The sequence below is a fragment of the Ursus arctos genome, unplaced genomic scaffold (genome assembly GCF_023065955.2).
Source record: "Ursus arctos isolate Adak ecotype North America unplaced genomic scaffold, UrsArc2.0 scaffold_31, whole genome shotgun sequence".
Taxonomy (NCBI): domain Eukaryota; kingdom Metazoa; phylum Chordata; class Mammalia; order Carnivora; family Ursidae; genus Ursus; species Ursus arctos.
In genome coordinates, this window is record NW_026622997.1 from 31,575,297 (window position 1) to 31,596,313 (window position 21,017).

The following is a 21,017-nucleotide window of genomic DNA, read 5'->3' on the forward strand; positions in this document are numbered from 1 at the left end:
TCAGATGCTCAACCGACTGAGCCACCCAGGCGCTCCTGAACCAGTACTTTTTAATGCAGTTTTTCAAATTGGGTGTTGTGGTTCATCAATGGTTAGAGAAATCAATTTAATGGGTCATGATTGCATTTAATTAATTAATTAAGATTTACTTATTTTAGTGGGGAGGGGCAGAGGGAGAGAATCTTTAAGCAGACTCTCCGCTGAGTGCGGAGCCCAGCCATGGGGCTTGATCTCATGACATGTGAGATCATGGCCTGAGCTGAAACCAAGAGTCAGATGCTCAACCAGCTGAGCCACCCAGACGCCCCATTGTTGCATTTTTAAAAATTGGGTACGATAGAAAATAATCAGTGCTTTGCAGACATTTAAGGGCAAGTATTGTTTTCTGAAACCTTTGTTGAGTTACATATATAAATGAAAATAACGTATTACTGGGGTTATGATTTAAAACCACTGTGGTTTGAAAACCACTGAATTGCAGAAATTTACTGGAAAGTCATTGAGTTATTTGGGATCCTGTTTTCTTTGGAAAATAGGACATATTTCTTTTCTGTCTTTAGGCAAAGGATTAACCAGTTGATTTTTTTGTGACCTTTGTCTATTCTTAACTCTTGAATAGTTTGAATTATATGATTTTCTGTGTGAAAGCATGAGCTAATAAACCTGATTGCTGCTGTGTTAAAATATATATGAAAAGTCAAGCATAGACTCTAAAGGGTAGTCTTGCCTCTTACAAAAGTAGAAATTATATTGGCTATGGTATTTTCTGTTTGAGTGCAAACCCAATTTAGATACTAACTGGTCTTTGATATTATGGGACATTTAGTACCTCATTCACAAGACCTCTTGTATGTATTACCATATTAGTGGTGCTTTTCATAGAATGGTTTTGCTAAATAAAAGTATGGTTGAGAGAAACACCAAATGGGATGATCACAAGTGGGGAAGGCAGAAATTTTTGAAGAACTGACTGAAGTAACTCCGTTAGCAATGTGGCATTATCTCCACCACCCTTAGACATGCTTACTGTAGAGGAGTGTGGTGACTAGGAAGTTGCTATAATGTATATGCCATTTTATGCTTTATAAGGGAGTGAGTCTGAAGATATGTCCCAGGGGGCATATCTCTGAGTAGCACTGATGATAGATGCTTATCAGAAGACAAACTTAACATGTGATCAGTGTAAAAAGAACCAGTTGGTCCTGTATGTGTTTAATGTTTAATAATTTTGGGTAATTTCCTTTAAAAACTGATACTAAAATGTTTATTATTTATAGACTGACAAAAGTACTTCATTGAGAAGTCAAAGTAAGCAATTTATTTAAACTGTAGACATGAATTGAATATATTGTCCACTTAAGATACGTGCTAGTTCTTGATTCATACAAGATGGGATAAATAAGGAGAGATGATTATTCGTAGTACAAGAAGCTCCTTTTTTTTTTTTTTTTTAAAGATTTTATTTATTTATTTGACAGAGAAAGAGTGAGCCAGCGAGAGAGGGAACACAAGCAGGGGGAGTGGGAGAGGAAGAAGCAGGCTCCCAGCGGAGGAGCCTGATGCAGGGCTTGATCCCAGAACGCGGGGATCACGCCCTGAGCCGAAGGCAGACGCTTAATGACTGAGCCTCCCAGGCACCCTGCTCCTTAAAAAAAAAAAAAAAAAAAATTACAGACTAGTTCTCTTAAAAGGGAATACTTTTAATAAGAAGCAGAAACAGACTCATAAATACAAAGAACAAACTGGTGGTTGCCAGAGGGGAAGGCAGTAGGTGTACAGGCAAAATGGGTAAAGGTGAGTGGGAGGTACAGGCTTCCAGGTATGAAATGGGTAATTCATGAGGATGAAAGGTACTGCATAGGGAATGTAGTCAATGTGATAGTATTGTATGGGGACAGATGGTAGCTACACTTGTGGTGAACACAGCATAACATATAGACTTGTCTAATCACTGTGTTTTACACCTGAAACTAATGTAACATTGTGTGTCAACTAGACTTCAGGTGTTAAAAAAAAAAAAGTTTAACACATTATTATGTCGATTTACCGAAAGGGACAAGAATAGAAGAACTGAAGTATAAGAGATCTCTTGTCATTTGAAGATGAATTAAAACTACAGATAAACATTTCTTAAATTATAAGCTAATGGTACAGTTATTTAATTTTATGAAAACTAGGTTTTTTTAAAGATTACTTGAGAGAGTGAGTGAGCAAGTGAAGGAGAGAACACACAAGCAGGGGGAACGGCAGAGGCAGAGGAAGAAGCAGGTTCCCGCTGAGCAGGGAGTCTGATGTGGGGCTCGATCATGGCCTGAGCGGAAGGCAGATGCTTAACTGACTGAGGCACCCAGGTGCCCCTGAAAATTAGTTGCAATGTAACTTTTCAAATATATGTATTTCTTAGAAGATAAATTTATCTTTGTTTCATGGTTACTTGTGCTTGTGTCTCATTATTGGTAAAGAATATTATAATAAATAAAATGATGCATGTCATATAAGTGGCACATTCTAACATGACTCTAGAGCTAAGTGGTACCTAGTTTTATAGGATTCTGTTTTCAGGTACCTATTCAAAAGAGTAATCTTAGATGCTGGTTTCTGATACTTTGGAGAGAAAATATTGTTACAATTAATGTATTTCTGTTGTCAGCTGGGAGAAAACTTCTGTGTAGTACTTTCATGTTCACTTTTATTATTTCTCAATATTGTCATATAGTTACTGTTTTCAATTCAAAATGGACTTTGGGGAGGCTTTAAGTGTTTGAAATGGCCAGAATTCAAGCAGGATTTCATTTTCCTCATTGCTTCATACTTTATATCCAATTTGAAAATTATCAAACTTTTTCATTGCTGTCAAATTTTCTACCTCAATCAAAAATTATTATTGAATAATAGAGTTCCCTAATTTATGCTCTTAACGTGCCATTAGTTTGTTTGGGATTTTTGTTTTCCCTTTCAAAAATAACATAGAGACATTAATTAAATGCTGATTGACAAGACTACAGAGCAGTATGTGTGGTATCCTGTTTTTAATTAGACTACACATAATTTATTTTTATTTTTATTGAAACATAGTTGACGCACAATGTTACATTACTTTCAGGTGTGCAGTGCAGGAATTCGACAAGTCTATATGTTATGCTAGGCTTTCATCTGTCACCATACAACACTATTACAGTATCATTGACTGTATTCCCTGTGCAGTACCTTTCATCTCCGTGACTTATTCCGTACCTGGGAGCCTATATGTCCCACTTTCCTTCACTCATTTTGCTCACACCCCTCCCTTTCCTCTGGCAACCACTTGTGTGTTCTCTGTATTTATGGCTCTGTTTCTGCTTTTTTGTCTGTTTATTTTGCTTTTTAGATTCCACATATAAATGAAATCATGCAGTATTTATCTTTCTCCTGACTTCTTTTTTAAAGAAAATGTACAAAATTGTATATATATTAAAAAATATAGGTATATATATAAAATAACATGGCATATTTATGTACAACATGGCTGGCACAGTTGAGAAAACTGTACAAGGGTTTTCCACATTTTCCCTTTCCCGCATGGGCTTTAGACTAAGGAAGACAACATGAGTAAATGGAGCAAGAAACACAAAAATTATGTACAAGTGGGGCGCCTGGGTGGGTGGCACAGCGGTTAAGCGTCTGCCTTCGGCTCAGGGCGTGATCCCGGCGTTCTGGGATCGAGCCCCACATCAGGCTCCTCCGCTATGAGCCTGCTTCTTCCTCTCCCACTCCCCCTGCTTGTGTTCCCTCTCTCGCTGGCTGTCTCTATCTCTGTCGAATAAATAAATAAAATCTTTAAAAAAAAATTATGTACAAGTGACAGTGAAGGAATCTGGAGGCCCGGGAATCCAGGGGTCCTGCTCTTTCCATTCCTTCCTCACCAGCTTTGTCCTCTCCAGTCTGAGTGATAGCCTTGACAAGTGAATGGCCAGTCAGGAAAGAAGTATATACACCCACCATCACCCCGCATGCACATCAGCAAGTTCATGGTCGTTCTCATCCAGCCAAACGTTTGGCATATCAGAATTTGTGAGGTGAGAGGGCAAGAGAGGATTACAGAATCTTGCCATCGTGAACAGTTGGTTCTCACTCTGGCCCTGTCTGTCCTAACTAGCAGTGGGATTCAGGCCAAGCTAGTGATAAGTAGACTGAAGGCGCTGGCCACGTGCACCTGCTCATGGATTCATACTGCTGCTCTCCTCATCCCATAGGAGTCAAGTTATTGAGCTCTAGGAAGGCATAGATTTCTCAATGCTCCTTTTCTCTCTCCCTGACCACTTCGAACCCCCACCAAAGGTGAATTATCTCCTAAGAACCTGCCGCTTCAGCTCTGCCATAGTGCCAAGGCCTGGAGGCTGGCTCATTTGTCCCTTCCTTAACAGTACATCTGGCATCTGATTACATCTGAAATGTGGGATTTTACCACATGTGTGTGACTGAGCATGTGTTCTCAGACCCATAGCTTTTTAGCAGCAAAGGCCAGGAAAGTGGGTGGGGGCAAGATGCTTCCATAGAAGGTAGATTCTTAAAACTTTTTCCTTGACCCTTAAGACTACGATGCTTATGAGGCCCTCTTGCCTGAATTTGTAACCCTAAATCTCAACTTCCTCTCTCTCCATGTAGTCTAAAATGGTTCCCATCTGTAGGCTCACCCATAGGCCTTCCTTACTTAGTTTTACAGTGAGTACCATGGATTTTTTTTTCAGCTGGAAGTTATATAATTTTTAAATTAGAATCAGTCTTACCTATATTCAGCTCTTTTACAAATGAGGAAATAGAAATCCATAGAGGTTAAATGACTAAGGTCACACATCAGTTCTGCTGAGACAGAGTGCAGCTAGAACCCAGATATCTTGACTCCAAACCCAGTGCTCTTTCCACTGTCCCATGATACTTGCAAAAGCAACATGCTGGAAGAGAAAGAGAAGGTGCCCATTTCATGTAAATGATGTTCTCCAGTCTTTATCTTATTTAAGAGCCAGGGCAAACTGTCAGACACACTCACTGAGTAAGGGAGATTAAGTGGGCATTTAGTTTTAGGCAAGCAAATCAGTTTTTCTTTTTGAGTATTCTCTAAACCTGCCATGATGGAAACACGAAGCAATAGCAGCCTAAGGGGAAAAAAAACGTGAAGCACAGAAAACAGATCTCATTCAATCTATTTGCCTTTTCCCAAGTATGTCAGGTTAGCCTCCAGATGTAAATCTACTGTATTATTTGCAAGGCTCAGCCTAACCAATTTTGGGATATTCTCTTCCAAAAGGAGAAATTACATCTTCCCTTTTGCAAACAAAAGAATGTTTGCAGCATTATCCAATCCTAGTCTCTTATTTCTGGCCCCTACCTGGGCCATAGTGAGGGTGTGGAAATCCTAATTTAACCATAGAAATGAACTCCCAGCCTTTTTTTCAGCCCAGATCACTTTCTGAACAGCTGCCACCAGAATTACAGTCATTTTTGGCTAGCAAGGTGAGAAGATCTAACGAGGCGTTCATTCCATCCCTGCCTATGATATAGAAAAGTCCAGGGGAGAGTGGGGGGGGCAGGTTACCCCAAAATTTGCTGGTGACAGATCCTGTGGGATGGGGATGTGATCACCAGTCACCAGGTTCTTGTCTGGTCCTGCACTTGGGAGCTGCTTGTTCTTCATCTTGGCTTTGGCCATGTTGTACTCTCTTGAGTCAGAGTATGTTTGCCTTTTCTGGACTCTGTTCATGAGGAAGTCAGAGCCTCCAGGCTTTTGTCTTAGGCTTGGATATTTGGCCTTTAGCTTTGCCTCCTTGGCTCTCTCAGGGAGAATACCTTCTTTCTCCTGTGTGTCCTGCATCTCCTCAGCAGTCTCTTCTGCAGGATTCTCCTCTTCTTGTTTCTGCGACATGGTGAGACCAGGACTGTGGAGTGTAGGAGGCTTGGGAAGTCAACCAGAAAAGGCAAGGGGAAATGGGGACAGTCTGCACTGGTGCTTTGACTCACTGGGGTTGCTCAGTCAAAATGGTGGCCCTTGCCTCTGACCCCTCCCTACCTCCCTCCCTTTTTAAAAAATTAATTTATTATTTATTTATTTGAGAGAGCACAAGCAAGGCAGGGGGGAGAGGGAGAAGCAGGTTCCCCACTGATCAGGGATCCCGACACGGTGCTCAATCGCAGGACCCTGGGATCATGTCCCGAGCTGAAGGCAGGTGCTTAACCAACGGAGCCACCCAGGCACCCTGCCTCTGACTTATTTCACTTAGCACAATATCTTCTAGGTCCACCCATGTTGTTGCAGATGGCGAGATCTTGTTCTTTTCCTGTGGCTGAGTGATACTTCATTGTGTATATATACCACATGTTATTTATCCATCTATTTCCAGACACTTAGGTTGCTACCATATCTTGGCGATTGTAAATAATGCTGCAATAAAGATGGGTGTGCATATATCTTTTCGAATTGGTATTTTAGTTTTTCTTTGGGTAAATACCCATAACTACACATAATTCATATGTATATAGTTGCAGGGGATAAAGCTGAAAGAGAAGGTACATGAAAAATTTAATCTTGGTTGTCTCAGAGTGGGAGTATTTTGGGGCGATTTTAATTAATTTTAATTTCGTTTATCTGTACATTCAGATTAATGTAATTGTAAAAAATATTACAGGTATTTTAAAAGAAAAGTGCGTTCTATTTATGTCAGACACATTGCAGAAGTGGTTAATTTCTTTCTGAAACGAGCAACCTAGAATTGGCCATAGCTTGCAGCATTGGGAATCTAAATGTTGACATCCAAGTTCAGTGATAAAACAATGCAGGGTATGGAGTGCAATGATAGATAAACCAAAATGCAAACATTTCTCTTCAAGGGGACTTGTTTTTTATGGTAATTTCCAGAACAGGATAACAAATTCCTGTTTCATAGCAAGTAAATTAAAACATTTCCTCATGAACCTGTGACTCTTACTATTTGGAGTTGCACTTTAATCTCCTTTCTGCTTCCATTCGGTGTTAGAAGTTCAGGGTATAAATGGCCTGATATACCAATCACTTTTGGAAGGGAAGAAGAGTTGTAGGTTACAGCTGAACTTTGAGGTTCTGCAGTAAGAGGAACAGAGTGAATCTGAAAATTTTAAGCACTTCTTGTTACGCCTGTTTTCTTCTAGAAATTGTGGGAACTCTGTACCCATCACTAAAACAGTATAAAACAAACTACCCTCTCCAGTGAGTCATTTCATAGCATGGTGAGATTGGGGCAAGATACTAGAATTTGTATGCCTGTCATACCTTGATTTTTCAAATTTCTTTTTCCAGAAGAAAGGTAGCTGCTGATCTTAAAATGAAGCATTTGAATAGGGTGTTTCTGTCTTTGTAATTCTGTTGACTTTGCTTACTGTCCTATACTCTGATTTCTTAAAAACAAAGTCTAAGAAAGATTTCTCAAGTATAACATACACATTGATCATGCATTGGTTAATAAGAGACAGTTAGGCTCATTGAATCCTCTCAGCCAGTGGGTGTCCATTGGTGGGTATTTGGTGTGGGTGTCTGAAATTCAGGATATTATAGAAAATAATATTATAAACATCTACAAGCCAAACCAGAATTGACAAATACTAACATTTTTGTTCTTTTTGTTTGTTTTACATTATATTTATTTTTATTTATTATTAAAGATTTTTATTTACTGTCAGAGAGAGAGAGAGAAAGTGAACAAGCAGGGGGAGCGGTAGGCAGAGGGAGAGGAAGAAGCAGGCTTCCTGCGGAGCAAGGAGCCCGACATGGGACTTGATCCCAGGACCTTGGGACCCTGGGATCATGACTGGAGCCGAAGGCAGACGCTTAACTGACTGAGCCACCCAGGCCTCCCCGTATTTTATTTTTTTAAAAAATTTATTTATTTTTAGAGAGAGTGCGTGCAAGTGGAGGGAGGGCAGAAGGGGAGAGAGAATCTCAAGCAGACTTCCCGCTGAGTGGGGAGCCCGATGCAGGGCTCCATCTCACAACCCTGAGATCATGACCTGAGCCAAAATCAAGAGTTGGACGCTCAACCCAAGCACTGTGTTTTATAGCATATTTTAAAAGGGAACTAAATCCTTTAGTTTTTCTTCTACTCCAGTCATTCTTTTTCCACCTCACAAAGAATTACTGCTTTTATTTTTGTATTTATACTTTTTAATATGAATGGGTGTTTATATAAACAACATATGATTCTGTTTAAAAATGTAAGTGATATGTTGCCCTAGTCATTCTACAACTTGTATTTTTAAATAGTGTTTTTAGAAACCAATCATGTTGATACATGTTGCTCTAGTTCATTTAAACTGTTTATAATATTGTTATAATCAGTATCCTGATTTACTTTGAATAGTCTCAGTTCATAGTGTTTATGACAGTGAAACCAATAACACCTCTTTATACTCTTCTGCGTGTCCTGGTTGGTTGATAAATTATTGATCTAATACCCTGTTGATGGACATAGAAATTTCTTTCAATCATTCTTTTTATACCACAGTTGCAACCTTAAGTTTTCTTCTATTTTTTTAAAAAAACTTGTTTGAATATATTAAGACTGTTTCTGTGTTAGGAACCCTGTTCTCCGTGGTGTAGCTTCCTTGCTCTCAGATGAAAGCCAGACAAAGGGCAGCAGGTCCTTAACTGATTAGCAAAGCTTAACTCTGGCAGCCCTTTTTGACCTCTTAGTCTGTAGCAGTTTGCTGTCTCACTAATACACGTTCTTAAATTGTGTGGTTAGTTGTTATGCGATTCAAGATAAATGAAGCAGTGTGTTGAAGATGATATTGTCATGGAAATTATGTCAAAAATAATTGTGTTTGTAATGGGAAACAAAATGATCAGTGCTGTAAGTGGCAGACAGGTAGCTTCTTTTAGAGTAGAAGTAGAAAAATTTTCCCTGTGTGTTAGTATTTTAGGAGAAATGGAAGAAATTTAATAGTTATTGGGTTTTTTGTTTTTTTAAGATTTTATTGATTTGACACAGAGAGAGAGTACAAGCAGGGGGAACAGCAGAGGGAGAGGGAGAAGCAGGCTCCCTGCTGGGTAGGGAGCCCAATGCAGGGTAGATCCCGGGGCTCTGGGATCATGACCTGAGCCGGAAGCAGGTGCTTAACTGACAAAGCCATGCAGGCTCCCCAGTGATTGGGTTTTTAAGATAGTTTGGCTCTGTCATTTGACTTTATTTCTGTCCACATGCTGGTCTAAAGCTGTGTTCTTCATAAGGTGCACAGGATTATCCATTGGATAGAGAGAAAATGTTAGAATTTCTGCTTGTATACTTTTGTCATCCTATATATATATTGTTGATTTTTGTAATGTACGTAATCTTATTGGTGTTAGGTTCCTAGGGCTGCCATAGCAAATTATCACAGACTGGGTGGATTATTCTCTTACAGTCCTGGAGACCAGAAGTTTGAAGTCAAGGTGTCCGTGGTCAGGCTTGGTTCCTTTTGGAGGCTCTGTGAGGAAATCCTTTCCATGCTTCTTGCTTCTGGTGCCAGCCAGCAATTTTTGGTGTTCCTTGGCTTGTACACACGTTACTCCAGTGTCTTCCTTCATTTCCACATGGCTTTGTCTCCCATGTATCTCTGTCTTTTGGATTTAGTGCCCCCACTTATGTAGGATGATTTTATTTTGAAATTCTTAATTACATTTGCAAAGGTCTTTTTAACAGATAAGATTACATTCACAAGTTTTAGGAGATATATAATATTTTTTTTGGTGAGGGGTCTGAGGAGGGGGCACACCATTCAGTCTAGTGAAGGAATATGTGACTGTTTTTAAAACAAATAGGCATGTAAGCGATAATGTGCTTAAATTTTATACTGATGGTATACCTGTATCAAAAGAAGCTTGGAGAGTCCCCTAGTTCTGAGATCTGCTTGGGTTAGATATGGTTGGCCCTTTCATGTAATAAGGCGACAAGCCTTGATGACATACAAAGCTGTGTACTGCTCATGTTGCGTGTGTTTCATGTTCTCAGTAGACTGTGCAAACTAAATGATGGGTACATTTATGGGCTTCCTTTTAGGCTTGCCAGGAATATCGATAACTATCAGATAGACTCAGGAAAGCACCATGAGATTATTTTTGTGCTTCAGTGATCTTGACTCCACTATGCTGCAGATATTTAGAGTAATTCTTGATCTGACTCTTTGGCCTTGAGTGAGAGGGTTATGGTGAGGCTGCTTTTTGATACTTTCTGTTTATAACCTCCATGCACTTAATCCTTAGTCCACAGTAGGGGTGGTGGTAAAATGATAGGGCATTATTTGCAGGCCATTAATGTATACCGAAAATATGATTTTTAAAAAGAGTTTTAAAAATGTATTTGTCAGAGAGAGCAGGGGCAGTGGGCAGCGGCAGAGGGAGAGGGAGAAGCAGACCCCCCACTGAGCGGGGAGCCCCAACGTCAGGCTTGATCCCAGACCCAAGCCCAAGGCAGATGTTTCACGAACTGAGCCATCCAGGCGCAGTGCCTAAAATATGATTTTTAACAATGCAGAATACTATATCATTTAGAAGCCCCACTGCTCAGCTGGTTCGTACTGTGCGAAGTAGAACTTACTGTATGTTAACAATCTTAATTATTACCAAAGGTTTGTTTTCAATTTTTTAAATTTACTTTTTGACTAAATACTGGATAAAGAGAGGAAAAAGGTACTTTAACTCAAGGCTTCTGGTTTGAAGAAAAGTAAGGGTACATATTAAAAGGCAAATACTTAAAAAAAAAAAAGGATTCTTGAAATTTAAGTAGCACAAGGATTACTGTTGGTGAAATAGGATGGAGAAAGGGCACAATTATATTTATGTTTTTTAAAAAGTGGTAAAAGCCTGAGATGAAGTAATTGCAATAGTAAGATTTCTGTAGCCTTTTTATATTATAAAGCCATTTTGCACAATATTATGTGATTTGATCCTCACAACTTTGGTGATTTTGTATCTCCATATTACAGATAAGGAAACTGCTGAATGGGTTAAATAATTTTCCCAAGATTAAATAAATTTTATTTATTTATTTTTAAAGATTGTATTTATTTATTTGAGAGAGAGCAAGCATGAGCAGAGGGCAGAGGGAGAAGCAGATTCCTCGGTAAGCTGGGAGCCCAATGTGGTGCTCGATCCCAGGACCTTGATCATGACATTAGCCGAAGGCAGACGCTTAACTGACTGAGCCACCCAGGCGCCCCCACCAAGATTAAATAAATTTTAAAGCAAGGAACTGAGATTTGATTTTAGGGATTTAGATGCTAATTATAATCTTTGCTGACTGTTAAATTTTGTGAGGAGTGAAGGTAGTTTAGATGAGATCGTACTGTAGAGACCCCGTGAGGAGGTAGCAGCAGTATTGTTTTGCATTTGTATGTAGTTTAAGGGCATACTCTTTTCCTGTTCTCTTTTCTTTTAGATCTCCAGGGAAAATCAGAGAAACAGTGCTGGAAGCTTCACAGAGTATCTAATTTGGGAAAAGGTGTTCATGTGTGCGGGAAGGGAGGGTTGTCTGATGCATTTTCTATTTTGGTGGTGAGATCTTCATTTTCTAACGTCTTTCTTTTTCTTGTTCATATAACTTTTAGCTCATTAACCTTTCTCTCTGTGCTGCATAGTGAAGTACCATTTCTAATTTAGTCTCCTGTGTTTAGGTTCTCAGAAGATTTTTTAAAAAAAATGTTTGGAGGTGTGATTTAATTGCAGGGCTGTTTGCACGTTGTCGGTGTGAAAGCAAAGATGAGCTTCATATTTAGATAGTGCAGCCTGCAGGTTTCATTTGTTAAACCTTCTTGGTATTCCTATTCTCTCAAACATGTGTGCATAATAGTGGTGGGAAAAAAAAGTCCGGTTTTGTTGTATCCATAGTTAGCAATTTGGTTGAGTTATGGAAAAGCCTGTCCTCTGCCTTGTGTATTTGCTCATTTGGAAACATTGTATAGTTTATAGAGACACTAGTGATTTGTTCCCCAGCCTCCCTGTGGGTTTTGTTCCATATTACAATCTAATTCCGCCTCCCTGTCCCATACTCCTGTGCTGTTAATTTGTACATTTCGATGCAGTTTGTTTCATCGTGTGTTTTTGTAATCCAAACTGAATGTAACGAGCTATGTGCTTTAGGGACCTGGCTTTGCCTTGCCAATTAGAAGAAAGTAGTTGCTGAGAAAGAGTATGTTTTAAATAAAACATGGCACCTCTGAGTAGGAGTGACACTCATTTGGGAGTAAAAGAGATGGTTTTAACTCTTTGACTAACAAAGAAGAGTCATTACTAAAGATCAGCACTTTTGGGGAGGAAAGAAGGGTTAAGATTTACCTCCATAAAATAATGGTTTTATAAATTTCCACATAGCCTGATTAAAATTTAAAAGTTTGTCATTTCGTATCCACTTTTTTCTTCATGATCAAGACGTGTTAGCAAAATTCCGGATTCCTGTGTAATTATCCAGTGCTTGCTACAGTTCTGAATTTTCAACTGTTCATGCTTAGGAAGATGCAGGTATATAAAACTGTAGTTATGTTAGCCTCTTTATTTTTCTAATACGTGAAGCAAAGTTTTCAATGTAGTAGAGAACTCCTAAACAATACTTGAAAATGTTGAGGAAAAGTTTAAGATTTTGCCAAAGTATGTGGATTGTTACTTTATTTTCTGATGATATTAGAATTTTGAGCCATCAATGACTTAAAACTATTTGGAATTTTAGTAGTGGCTTTTCCCCCCTTTATCCATAATTATTTTTTTATTTTATTTTATTTTACTTTACTATTTATTTATTTATTTAATAATATTTATTTTGTTATATTAGTCACCATACAGTACATCCCCAGTTCTTGATGCAATGTTCCATGATTCATTACTTGCATATAACACCCAGCGCACCATGCAATATGTGCCCTCCTTAATACCCATCACCGGCCTATCCCATTCCCCCACCCCAACCCTCTGAAGCCCTCAGTTTGTTTCCCAGAGTCCACAGTCTCTCATGGTTCATTCCCCCTTCTGTTTACCCCCCCTTCATTCTTCCCCTTCCTTCTTGTACCGATCTTCCTATTTCTTATATTCCATAAATGAGTGAAACCATATGATAATTGTCTTTCTCTGCTTGACTTATTTCACTTAGCATAATCTCCTCCAGTCCCGTCCATGTTGCTGCAAATGTTGGGTAATCGTTCTTTCTGATGGCTGAGTAATATTCCATTGTATATATGGACCACATCTTCTTAATCCAGTCATCTGTTGAAGGGCATCTCGGCTCCTTCCACGATTTAGCTATTGTGGACATTGCTGCTATGAACATTGGGGTGCATATGGCCCTTCTCTTCACTACGACTGTATCTTTGGGGTAAATACCCAGTAGTGCAATGGCTGGATCATAGGGTAGCTCAATTTTTAACTTTTTAAGGGACCTCCACACTGTTTTCCAAAGTGGCTGTACCAACTTGCATTCCCACCAACAATGTAGGAGGAATCCCCTTTCTCCACATCCTCTCCAACATTTGTTGTTTCCTGCCTTGTCCATTTTTGCCATTCTAACTGGTATAAGATGGCATCTCAATGTGGTTTTGATTTGAATTTCCCTGATGGCTAATGATTTTGAACATTTTTTCATGTGTCTGTTAGCCATTTGTATGTCTTCATGGGAAAAGTGTCTATTCATATCTTCTCCCCATTTATTGATTTGATTATTTGTTTCACGTGTATTGAGTTTGAGAAGTTCTTTGTAGATCTTGGATACAAGTCTTTTATCTGTAGTGTCATTTGCAGATATCTTCTCCCATTCCGTGGGCTGCCTCTTAGTTTTTTGGTTTAGTAGTACTTTCATCCAAATTTAAAGGACCAGTGCCTTTGTATAGATCTTCATAGGCTGTTTACTCCATAGGGAGACACCCTTCCTAAGTGGGTTCCAGTATTTTATTTGTATCTATACTACAGATAATAGACTTCTGTTTTTAGCGGATATATTCAATAAATCCTTGAAATGAACATTGGTACAAGGAAAGCATGAAGTTGCATGTGTTTTCTTGCTTTTTATAGGACTTACTTTGAAGGAGAATAGGACTTTGTCAAAAGTTTTGGAATAAAGACACTAAGAAGAAAGTTATATAAAGACTTGGTAATGACTTTAGAAACATTATAACGTTTATTAACCTATATAAGCAAAAGAGAACAAGAGGAACGCATTTTTTTTTTAAAGATTTTATTTATTCATTTGACAGAGAGAGAGACAGCCAGCGAGAGAGGGAACACAAGCAGGGGGAGCAGGAGAGGAAGAAGCAGGCTCCCAGCGGAGGAGCCTGATGTGGGGCTCAATCCTAGAATGCCAGGATCATGCCCTGAGCCAAAGGCAGACGCTTAACGACTGAGCCACCCAGGCGCCCCGAGGAACACATTTAATGAAACAATTTAAAGTATGTAGGTGTGCCCTGTTGCAAAAAGCTGTTGCTGGAAAAATGAGCTCTGTACTAGAGGAAGCTAGTTTAATTGGACTAAATTAAAATCAACCTGCACATTTCTGTCACTGTCCTGCGAAAGTCTTGCAAGCCGTTTTGATGGTTTGAAGAGACGGTATAACAATATTATTTAATGTCCCATACGTCATTTTTGAAGATCAACACCCGTAGTGATAATATTTCAAGCTCAAACAATTTTCTGAGTAAAGATAATTAAGGCTTAAATTTTCTGCTACCTTCTCCTTAACACTATTCTGACCTGTGGCTGAATAGCCCAAGACAGATAACTGAAGATATTCAACATCTTCAGAAATCACTGAATTTGCCAGCTTTCCAAAAAGTTGACTCATATGGCTTCAGATCTAGTAGCTATTAATTTCCATACTTGAATCAAAAATTAATGTCAGAAAGACTTTTTTCAAAAAGTTTTTAAACACAGGTCCTAGACTTATAATGGCAGTCAAGAGCTAAATTAGATTGTTCATTTCTTCTGCGTCCCTTCAGTTACTGAGTATACATCAGAGGTGTTCTATAACACTGTTTTTAGAAAGTCTGGAAGTGTTAAATCCCATTAATCATGTGATATTAGGGAATGTGATCATTGACTATCTGATTGGAAGGAATCTTAGAGCCTTTTCTGTCCAAAACACTGGTGCTTATTCCAAATGTCTGCTGAATTAGTGAGTTGTAAAGTGAAGTGGTAGGGTTAAAGTGGCTTGTTTTTTCATGTTTTATGTCTTTCAACCTCCGTTCCTTTTCTCCTTCCAGTATAACTATGCTATGTTAGTAATCTTGAAGATGGGACTAGAAAAAAAATCTATAACAAAGTGGCAATAAAGCTTTTATTTGTGGGTCCTTCTAAGACATTATGTGTTTTTCTGTTAACTGTTAATTCATTTGCTGATTAAATTTTGCAAGGTTACTTAAGTTTATTCATTGTTTAGTAGAGTTGGCATATCTTCTAAGATGTATTGATTACAATTGATTACAATTTTTTTATTCTAAGACTTTTCTCAGGCTTGCAAGGTTACTTAAGTTTATTCATTGTTTAGTAGAGTTGGCATATCTTCTAAGATGTATTGATTACAATTGATTACAATTTTTTTATTCTAAGACTTTTCTCAGGCTTGCATAATAATGAGATTTTATTCCCATATAGCAATTAAAGAATCACTAAAATGTCTTAAAATGTTTTCTACATTATTGGTGCCTTACAAAATCCCCCTGAATGTGACAAAAAGTCTATTACAGCCCTTTTTGGTCAACCCAGGATAAAGTGTTTTATGTACCAAGATATATGCTCTTTGGGAGTGGATGTTTTTTATGGTGTCCTTCTAACAAGTAGTCTGGCTGTATAAGATACCATAACCCAAACAAAATTCTCTCAAAATTGTTAAAAGGCCCTGAAGGAGGAGGGACCTAAAAAAGAGGAGGGAAAAACCTTTGTATGCTTCCCTCGGGTCAAAATTTGTCTTTATTGAGGGGAAAGTCAAAAGCAATGAATTCATTTTTCTTTGGGGATGACTGAGGTCTTATGTTTCAACCTGCAGTGGGTGGCACATAGAGATGGTGCCACTTAATAGCTTATGTAGCAATTTAAAACCTTTGGTAGTGGTATCACTAGATACTTAATATTTTGTCTCTTGAGAGGCTTCATGAAACTACATACCATCTAGAAAAATAGCAAGTGAAGCAGATAATTTTGGACAATGGGAAATTTTGCATTGAAATATCATTGACATGGTCTTATTTTATTAGCAGTGGTTATCACTTACTCCTGGGCATGCCAAATGGTATAATCTTTATAAAACAAAAATATCTTGCCTAAAACACTTTTTTTATATAGTTGTCATATGAAATACCTGAGTTTGTTTTAAGCAGACTTTTTTCCTTTTTTGGTGTTAATATTCTGAGCATATGAAAAGCACAGCTCTTGCTTAAATGCTTGTCAGCCACCTGGACACTTGAGGCATTACTGGTTATTAGTAGTTTAAATTTTGTGGGTGACTCTAGTTGCATCATAAATCAAAATTCAGAGAACCAGCCTTACCCTATTATCAGAGTGATATCTTGGTATCTCAAAGGTCTGGTTTGCTTTGTCTGTATAGTGGCTTCCTTGAATGATTTGGGGCCTTTGTGTGAGTTTTAGATGGAAATAAATGCAGGTATTCAGGGCAGAGATTCAGAGTGAGAGAATGGAGGGGAATGTAAAGGTACACAACAAGCTTGTTTTTAAAAACTGCAACCAAGAGAACCTTTTCAAAGTATGTTGTAAAGGTCAAGTTTCATGTATTTCCTATTGGAGCTTTGTGTGACTGAATGGAGGCTATTTCGCTTCTGATTTATAAGGTATTTACCATGACTCAGTATTTTGTGAACACCAAACATTGTTAGTGCTTTTGTCTTTCGTGTGACCCCCTTGTCTCATGTGCGACCCCACCCTTAAAATAGAAAACAAAGACCCAGTCTGCATTTACAGAAGCCCTTCCTTATAGACCTTTGCTGTACAACACAAAAGAGCACCAACCTTAGAGGAAAAGTAAGTGGATTTTTCAAAAACGAAAGTAGGTTTCCCCCCCTTCCTTTATGTACATTACAAAGTACTAAGATATCTTTTTTCAATAGTTCAAATTGTGACTTACTATTTTTTTATGCCCTGAACATGGTTAAGGGAGAGGGAGACAATTTTTCTTAAATAGTATCTCTTAAATTCACTGGTGCTTTAATTTCTCACAGCATTATCAAGGAATTGGTTTTCACTGCTTTGGAAATGAGTTTTAAAAAGTTTTGCTACAACATAGATGCGCCTTGAGGACTGCAGCCATAATTGCTAACTGAAATAAACCAGTAACAAAGGGCAATTAACTATGATACCATGTATTTGGAGTGCCTAGAGTGGTCAAATTCGTAAAGACTGAAAATAGAACAGTGGTTGCCTGGTGCTGGAGAGAAAGGAGAATGGGAAGTTCCGGAGATGGATGATGATGATAGTTGCACAGAGGTGTGAATGTATATAATGCCACTGAACTGTTACTTAAAAATGGTTGAGATGGTAAATTTAATGTTGTGTATTTTACCACGTTTAAAAGTAATGATTAAGGGTACAGGACTTAAGGAAGTGTTTAATGTTGGATTTTGAACAGTTTTGTCCTCCACATTTTCCAAGAATCAACCTCTGTTCAGATTTCTTTTAAACATTTGTTATTAACAGAAGGTTAAGTGTGAATATTCCTTCTTGTTCTGTGCAACCAATAAGCTAGTCATCTTCAATAGAGGAGAATAAAAACTAAAAATATGTATAGAAGTAAATAAAAATGAGAACTGAAAACAATTTGTTGTTTTTCCTCTATTTATTATTTGTTTAAATGATGCCATGACAAATATTGTGTATATAATTATCAGAGAAAGTTGTAGTGGCTTTGACTTTGAGCAAACTGTGTAACCTGGAATATCAGTTAACTCATTTGTCTAATGGGAGTCATTATACCTCCCTCACTAGGAGTCAAATGAAATGATGTAGAAGAAATGTTTTTTAAAAGTATTTCTTTGTCGGAGGTGCCCGGGTGGCTCAGTCATTAAGTGTCTGCCTTCGGCTGAGGGCGTGATCCTGGCATTCTGGGATCGAGCCCCACATCAGGCTTCTCCACTGGGAGCCTGCTTCTTCCTCTGCCACTCCCCCTGCTCTCTCCGCCAAAGAAATGAATAAAATCTTTAAAAAAAAAAAAAAAAAAGTATTTCTTTGTCAAAGTACTACGTGTATATAGTTTAGTCAACATATTACATGTAACAAAATGCTCCACTTCTGCTTACTCCCTTCAATTTTCCCCATCAGTAGCTACTTTCATTTTTTTCTGTGGTTTCTTCTAAATTTATACTCTCCATATTTATACTCCTTTTTGATTTGTCATTTTTGTACATTTTTAAAAACTTTTTCTTATGATATATAAAATGTTTGCTTTCTTATACTATCTTCCCCCCAAATATATTTATAGTGCAATTTTTGGTTAAATGGTTCTTGAGCGTTTACATTATTATGAGTATATAAATATTATGACCTGTGGGGCGTTTTAGTATACAAAAGTATTTCATATTTCCTTTTCTTTTTCCTTCTTTGGTTATTTTCTAGAGATATTTCTGTTATTTCTACTTTAATTTTATTATGTTGAGAAAATATATTTTATATGATTTCAGTCCTTTTATACTTAATGAGACTTGTGGCGCAAAGTATTATCTGTCTTTGTAAATGTTTTGTTTACACCTGAAAAGAATGTGCATTGGCTTCTGGTGCATGGTGTGTTCTGTAAATGTCAATTAGGCCAAGTTGGTTGATAGTGTTGTTCAAGTCTATGTCTTTGCTGATATGGGGCCTACTTGTTCTGTCAGTTACTGACAGAGAGTTATGGAAATATCTGACTATAAGTGTAGATTTTTCTGTTGCTAAATTTCTGTCATGTTTTGCTTCATGGATTTTGAAGCTCTGTTACAAGGTACATAAGTGTTTAGGATTTTTTTCATATTTGTGATTTGATCCCTTTATCATTATGAAATAACTGTATTCTCTGTGTTCTAGTTGTTCTGAAATCTACGTTGAGATTAATTTAGCCACTTTCTTTAGGTTAGTGTTAACATGGTATGTCTTTTTCTATTTGTTACTTTCAATCTATTTGTGTCTTTATATTTTAAACACTTTTCTTGTAGGAAGCATATAGTTGGGTGTTTTTTTTTTTAATCTACACAGAGTCTCTACCTTTTAATTTGGAGTGTTTAGACCATTTATATTTAATGTGATTATTGGTGTGTTAGGTTTAAATCTATCACATTTAATCTATGAATTAAATATTTTGATATATGTTTCCTATTTATCCCATCTATTCTTTTCCTGCATTTATTTTGGCTTCATTGAACATTTTTTATGATACCATTATATCTTTTTTGTTGACTTATTTTTTTTATTTTAGTGCTTATCTCAGTGTGTATCATACACATTTTTAAAAAAGATTTTATTAGAGAGAGAGAGCGCCAGACTCCCCACTGAGCAGAGAGCCTGATGTGAGACTCAATCCCAGGACCCTGAGCCAAAGGCAGAGACAGTTAACTGAGTAAGCCACCCAGGCACCCCTATCATACACATTTTTAACTTCTCACAGTCTGTTTGTGGGCTTTCATTTCTTCCTTCCCTGTCTTTGTGCTGTTGTTATACATTTTACTTTTGCATGATTTTTTTTTAAGATTATATTTATTTATTTGACAGAGAGAGAGCACAAGAAGGGGGAGAGGCAGAGAAAGAGGGAGAAGCAGTTTCCCTGCTGAGCAGGGTGCCCAATGCAGGGCTTGATCCCTGGGACTATGACCTGAGCCAGAGGCAGCCATTTAACCAACTGAGCCACCCAGGCCCCCCGACTTCTACATGTTTTTATAAAATTTTCACTGCATTTGTTAACTGTTTTTGTTTCAGTAGTCAATTGTTTTTTAAACAGACTTAATTAAGAAAAATGTTTACCAGTGTGATAACTTACAACTTGCTACCTTGTATGACATTCTTTTATTTAGGTCCATGTTTCCATATGGTAGCATTTTCATTCTGTCCAAAGTAGATACTTTAACATTTCTTACTGGTGGCGAATTTTTTCAGTTTTTGGAACTTTGAAAAAGTCTTTAAAATTAGTTTTGTTTTAAAGATACTTTCACTGAGTATAGAATTCTAGGGTTTTTTTTTTTTTTTAAGTTTTTTAAAAGGTGTTATTCGACTGTCTTATTACTTGAATTGTTTGTGATAAAAAAAAAAAAATCTGTGGTCCTCCATAAACGGTTGACCCTTGAACAACACAGATTTGAACTGCATGCCGATTTTTTTACAGCACAGTACTGTAAATGTATTTTCTCTTCCTTATGATTTTCTTAACATTTTCTTTTCTCTAGCTGACGTCATTGTAAGAATATAGTATATAGTACAAATACTATAGTATATAGTACAAATACAAAACGTGTGTTAATACACTTTATGCTGCTCTTAGGTCTTCTGGTTAACAGTAAGCTATTAGTAAAGTTTTTGAGGAGTAAAAAGTTAGGCATGGATGTTTGACTTTGTGTGGGGTTGGTGTCTCTAACCCCCATGTTGTTCAAGGGTCAACTGTCTAGCTTATAAGTGAGAGTTTAAACTCCAGGGGGAAGTTACCAGTTCGACTAGTGCAGCAAATATGGTAAAGTTCCAGATCTCAGTGATACCATGGGAGTAGAGAGCAAGAGATAAATTCTCAATTACACTGGGATAAAAGAATGCATAAGTTCTTATTTGAGATTCATATATAGAAAAAAAAGAAATAAATGTGAATGTGTAAATGCAACTGAACAGAATAGGAAAATTTTGTGTTTTATGAGTGTGTATGGAGGGAGGAGTGTTGATGAATTTGGTTTTGGACTAAATTTGAGGTAATGCAGGGACTGCATATGTTCTATAAGCAACTGAGAAATTGGGAAGGTGTGAAAGATCTAAAATCAATTTTGAGAAGCTGTCATATTAAGATGAAATTCTTGTATACAGCTTGTGTTCACTAAATATTTGAAAGACA

The 21,017-nt window shown here is 37.6% G+C and overlaps 2 protein-coding genes across 2 annotated transcripts in view; one reads left to right on the forward strand and one right to left on the reverse strand.

Moving 5' to 3' along the window:
- ZFAND3 (zinc finger AN1-type containing 3) overlaps positions 1–21,017 on the forward strand; it is a 324,608-nt gene that overhangs the window by 112,506 nt on the left and 191,085 nt on the right. The gene's annotated exons all lie outside the window — the stretch shown is intronic.
- On the reverse strand, positions 5,058–12,018 carry LOC113243885 (alpha-endosulfine-like). Its single transcript, XM_044378291.2, has 2 exons — positions 5,573–12,018; positions 5,058–5,132 (listed from the first exon to the last, which is right to left on the reverse strand). Exons 1-2 carry the CDS (start codon positions 5,897–5,899, stop codon positions 5,058–5,060), a joined length of 402 nt encoding a protein of 133 aa, XP_044234226.1. The 5' UTR covers positions 5,900–12,018.

What these genes read in the sequence shown, in the direction of transcription:
- LOC113243885 (XM_044378291.2), bottom strand. Translation starts at nt 5,899, where the DNA reads ATGTCGCAGAAACAAGAAGAGGAGAATCCTGCAGAAGAGACTGCTGAG. An exon ending in TGTCACCAGCAAATTTTGGG is followed by an intron (nt 5,133 to 5,572) that starts GTAACCTGCCCC and finishes TTTTCCCCTTAG; the next exon opens with GCTGCTATTGCTTCGTGTTT.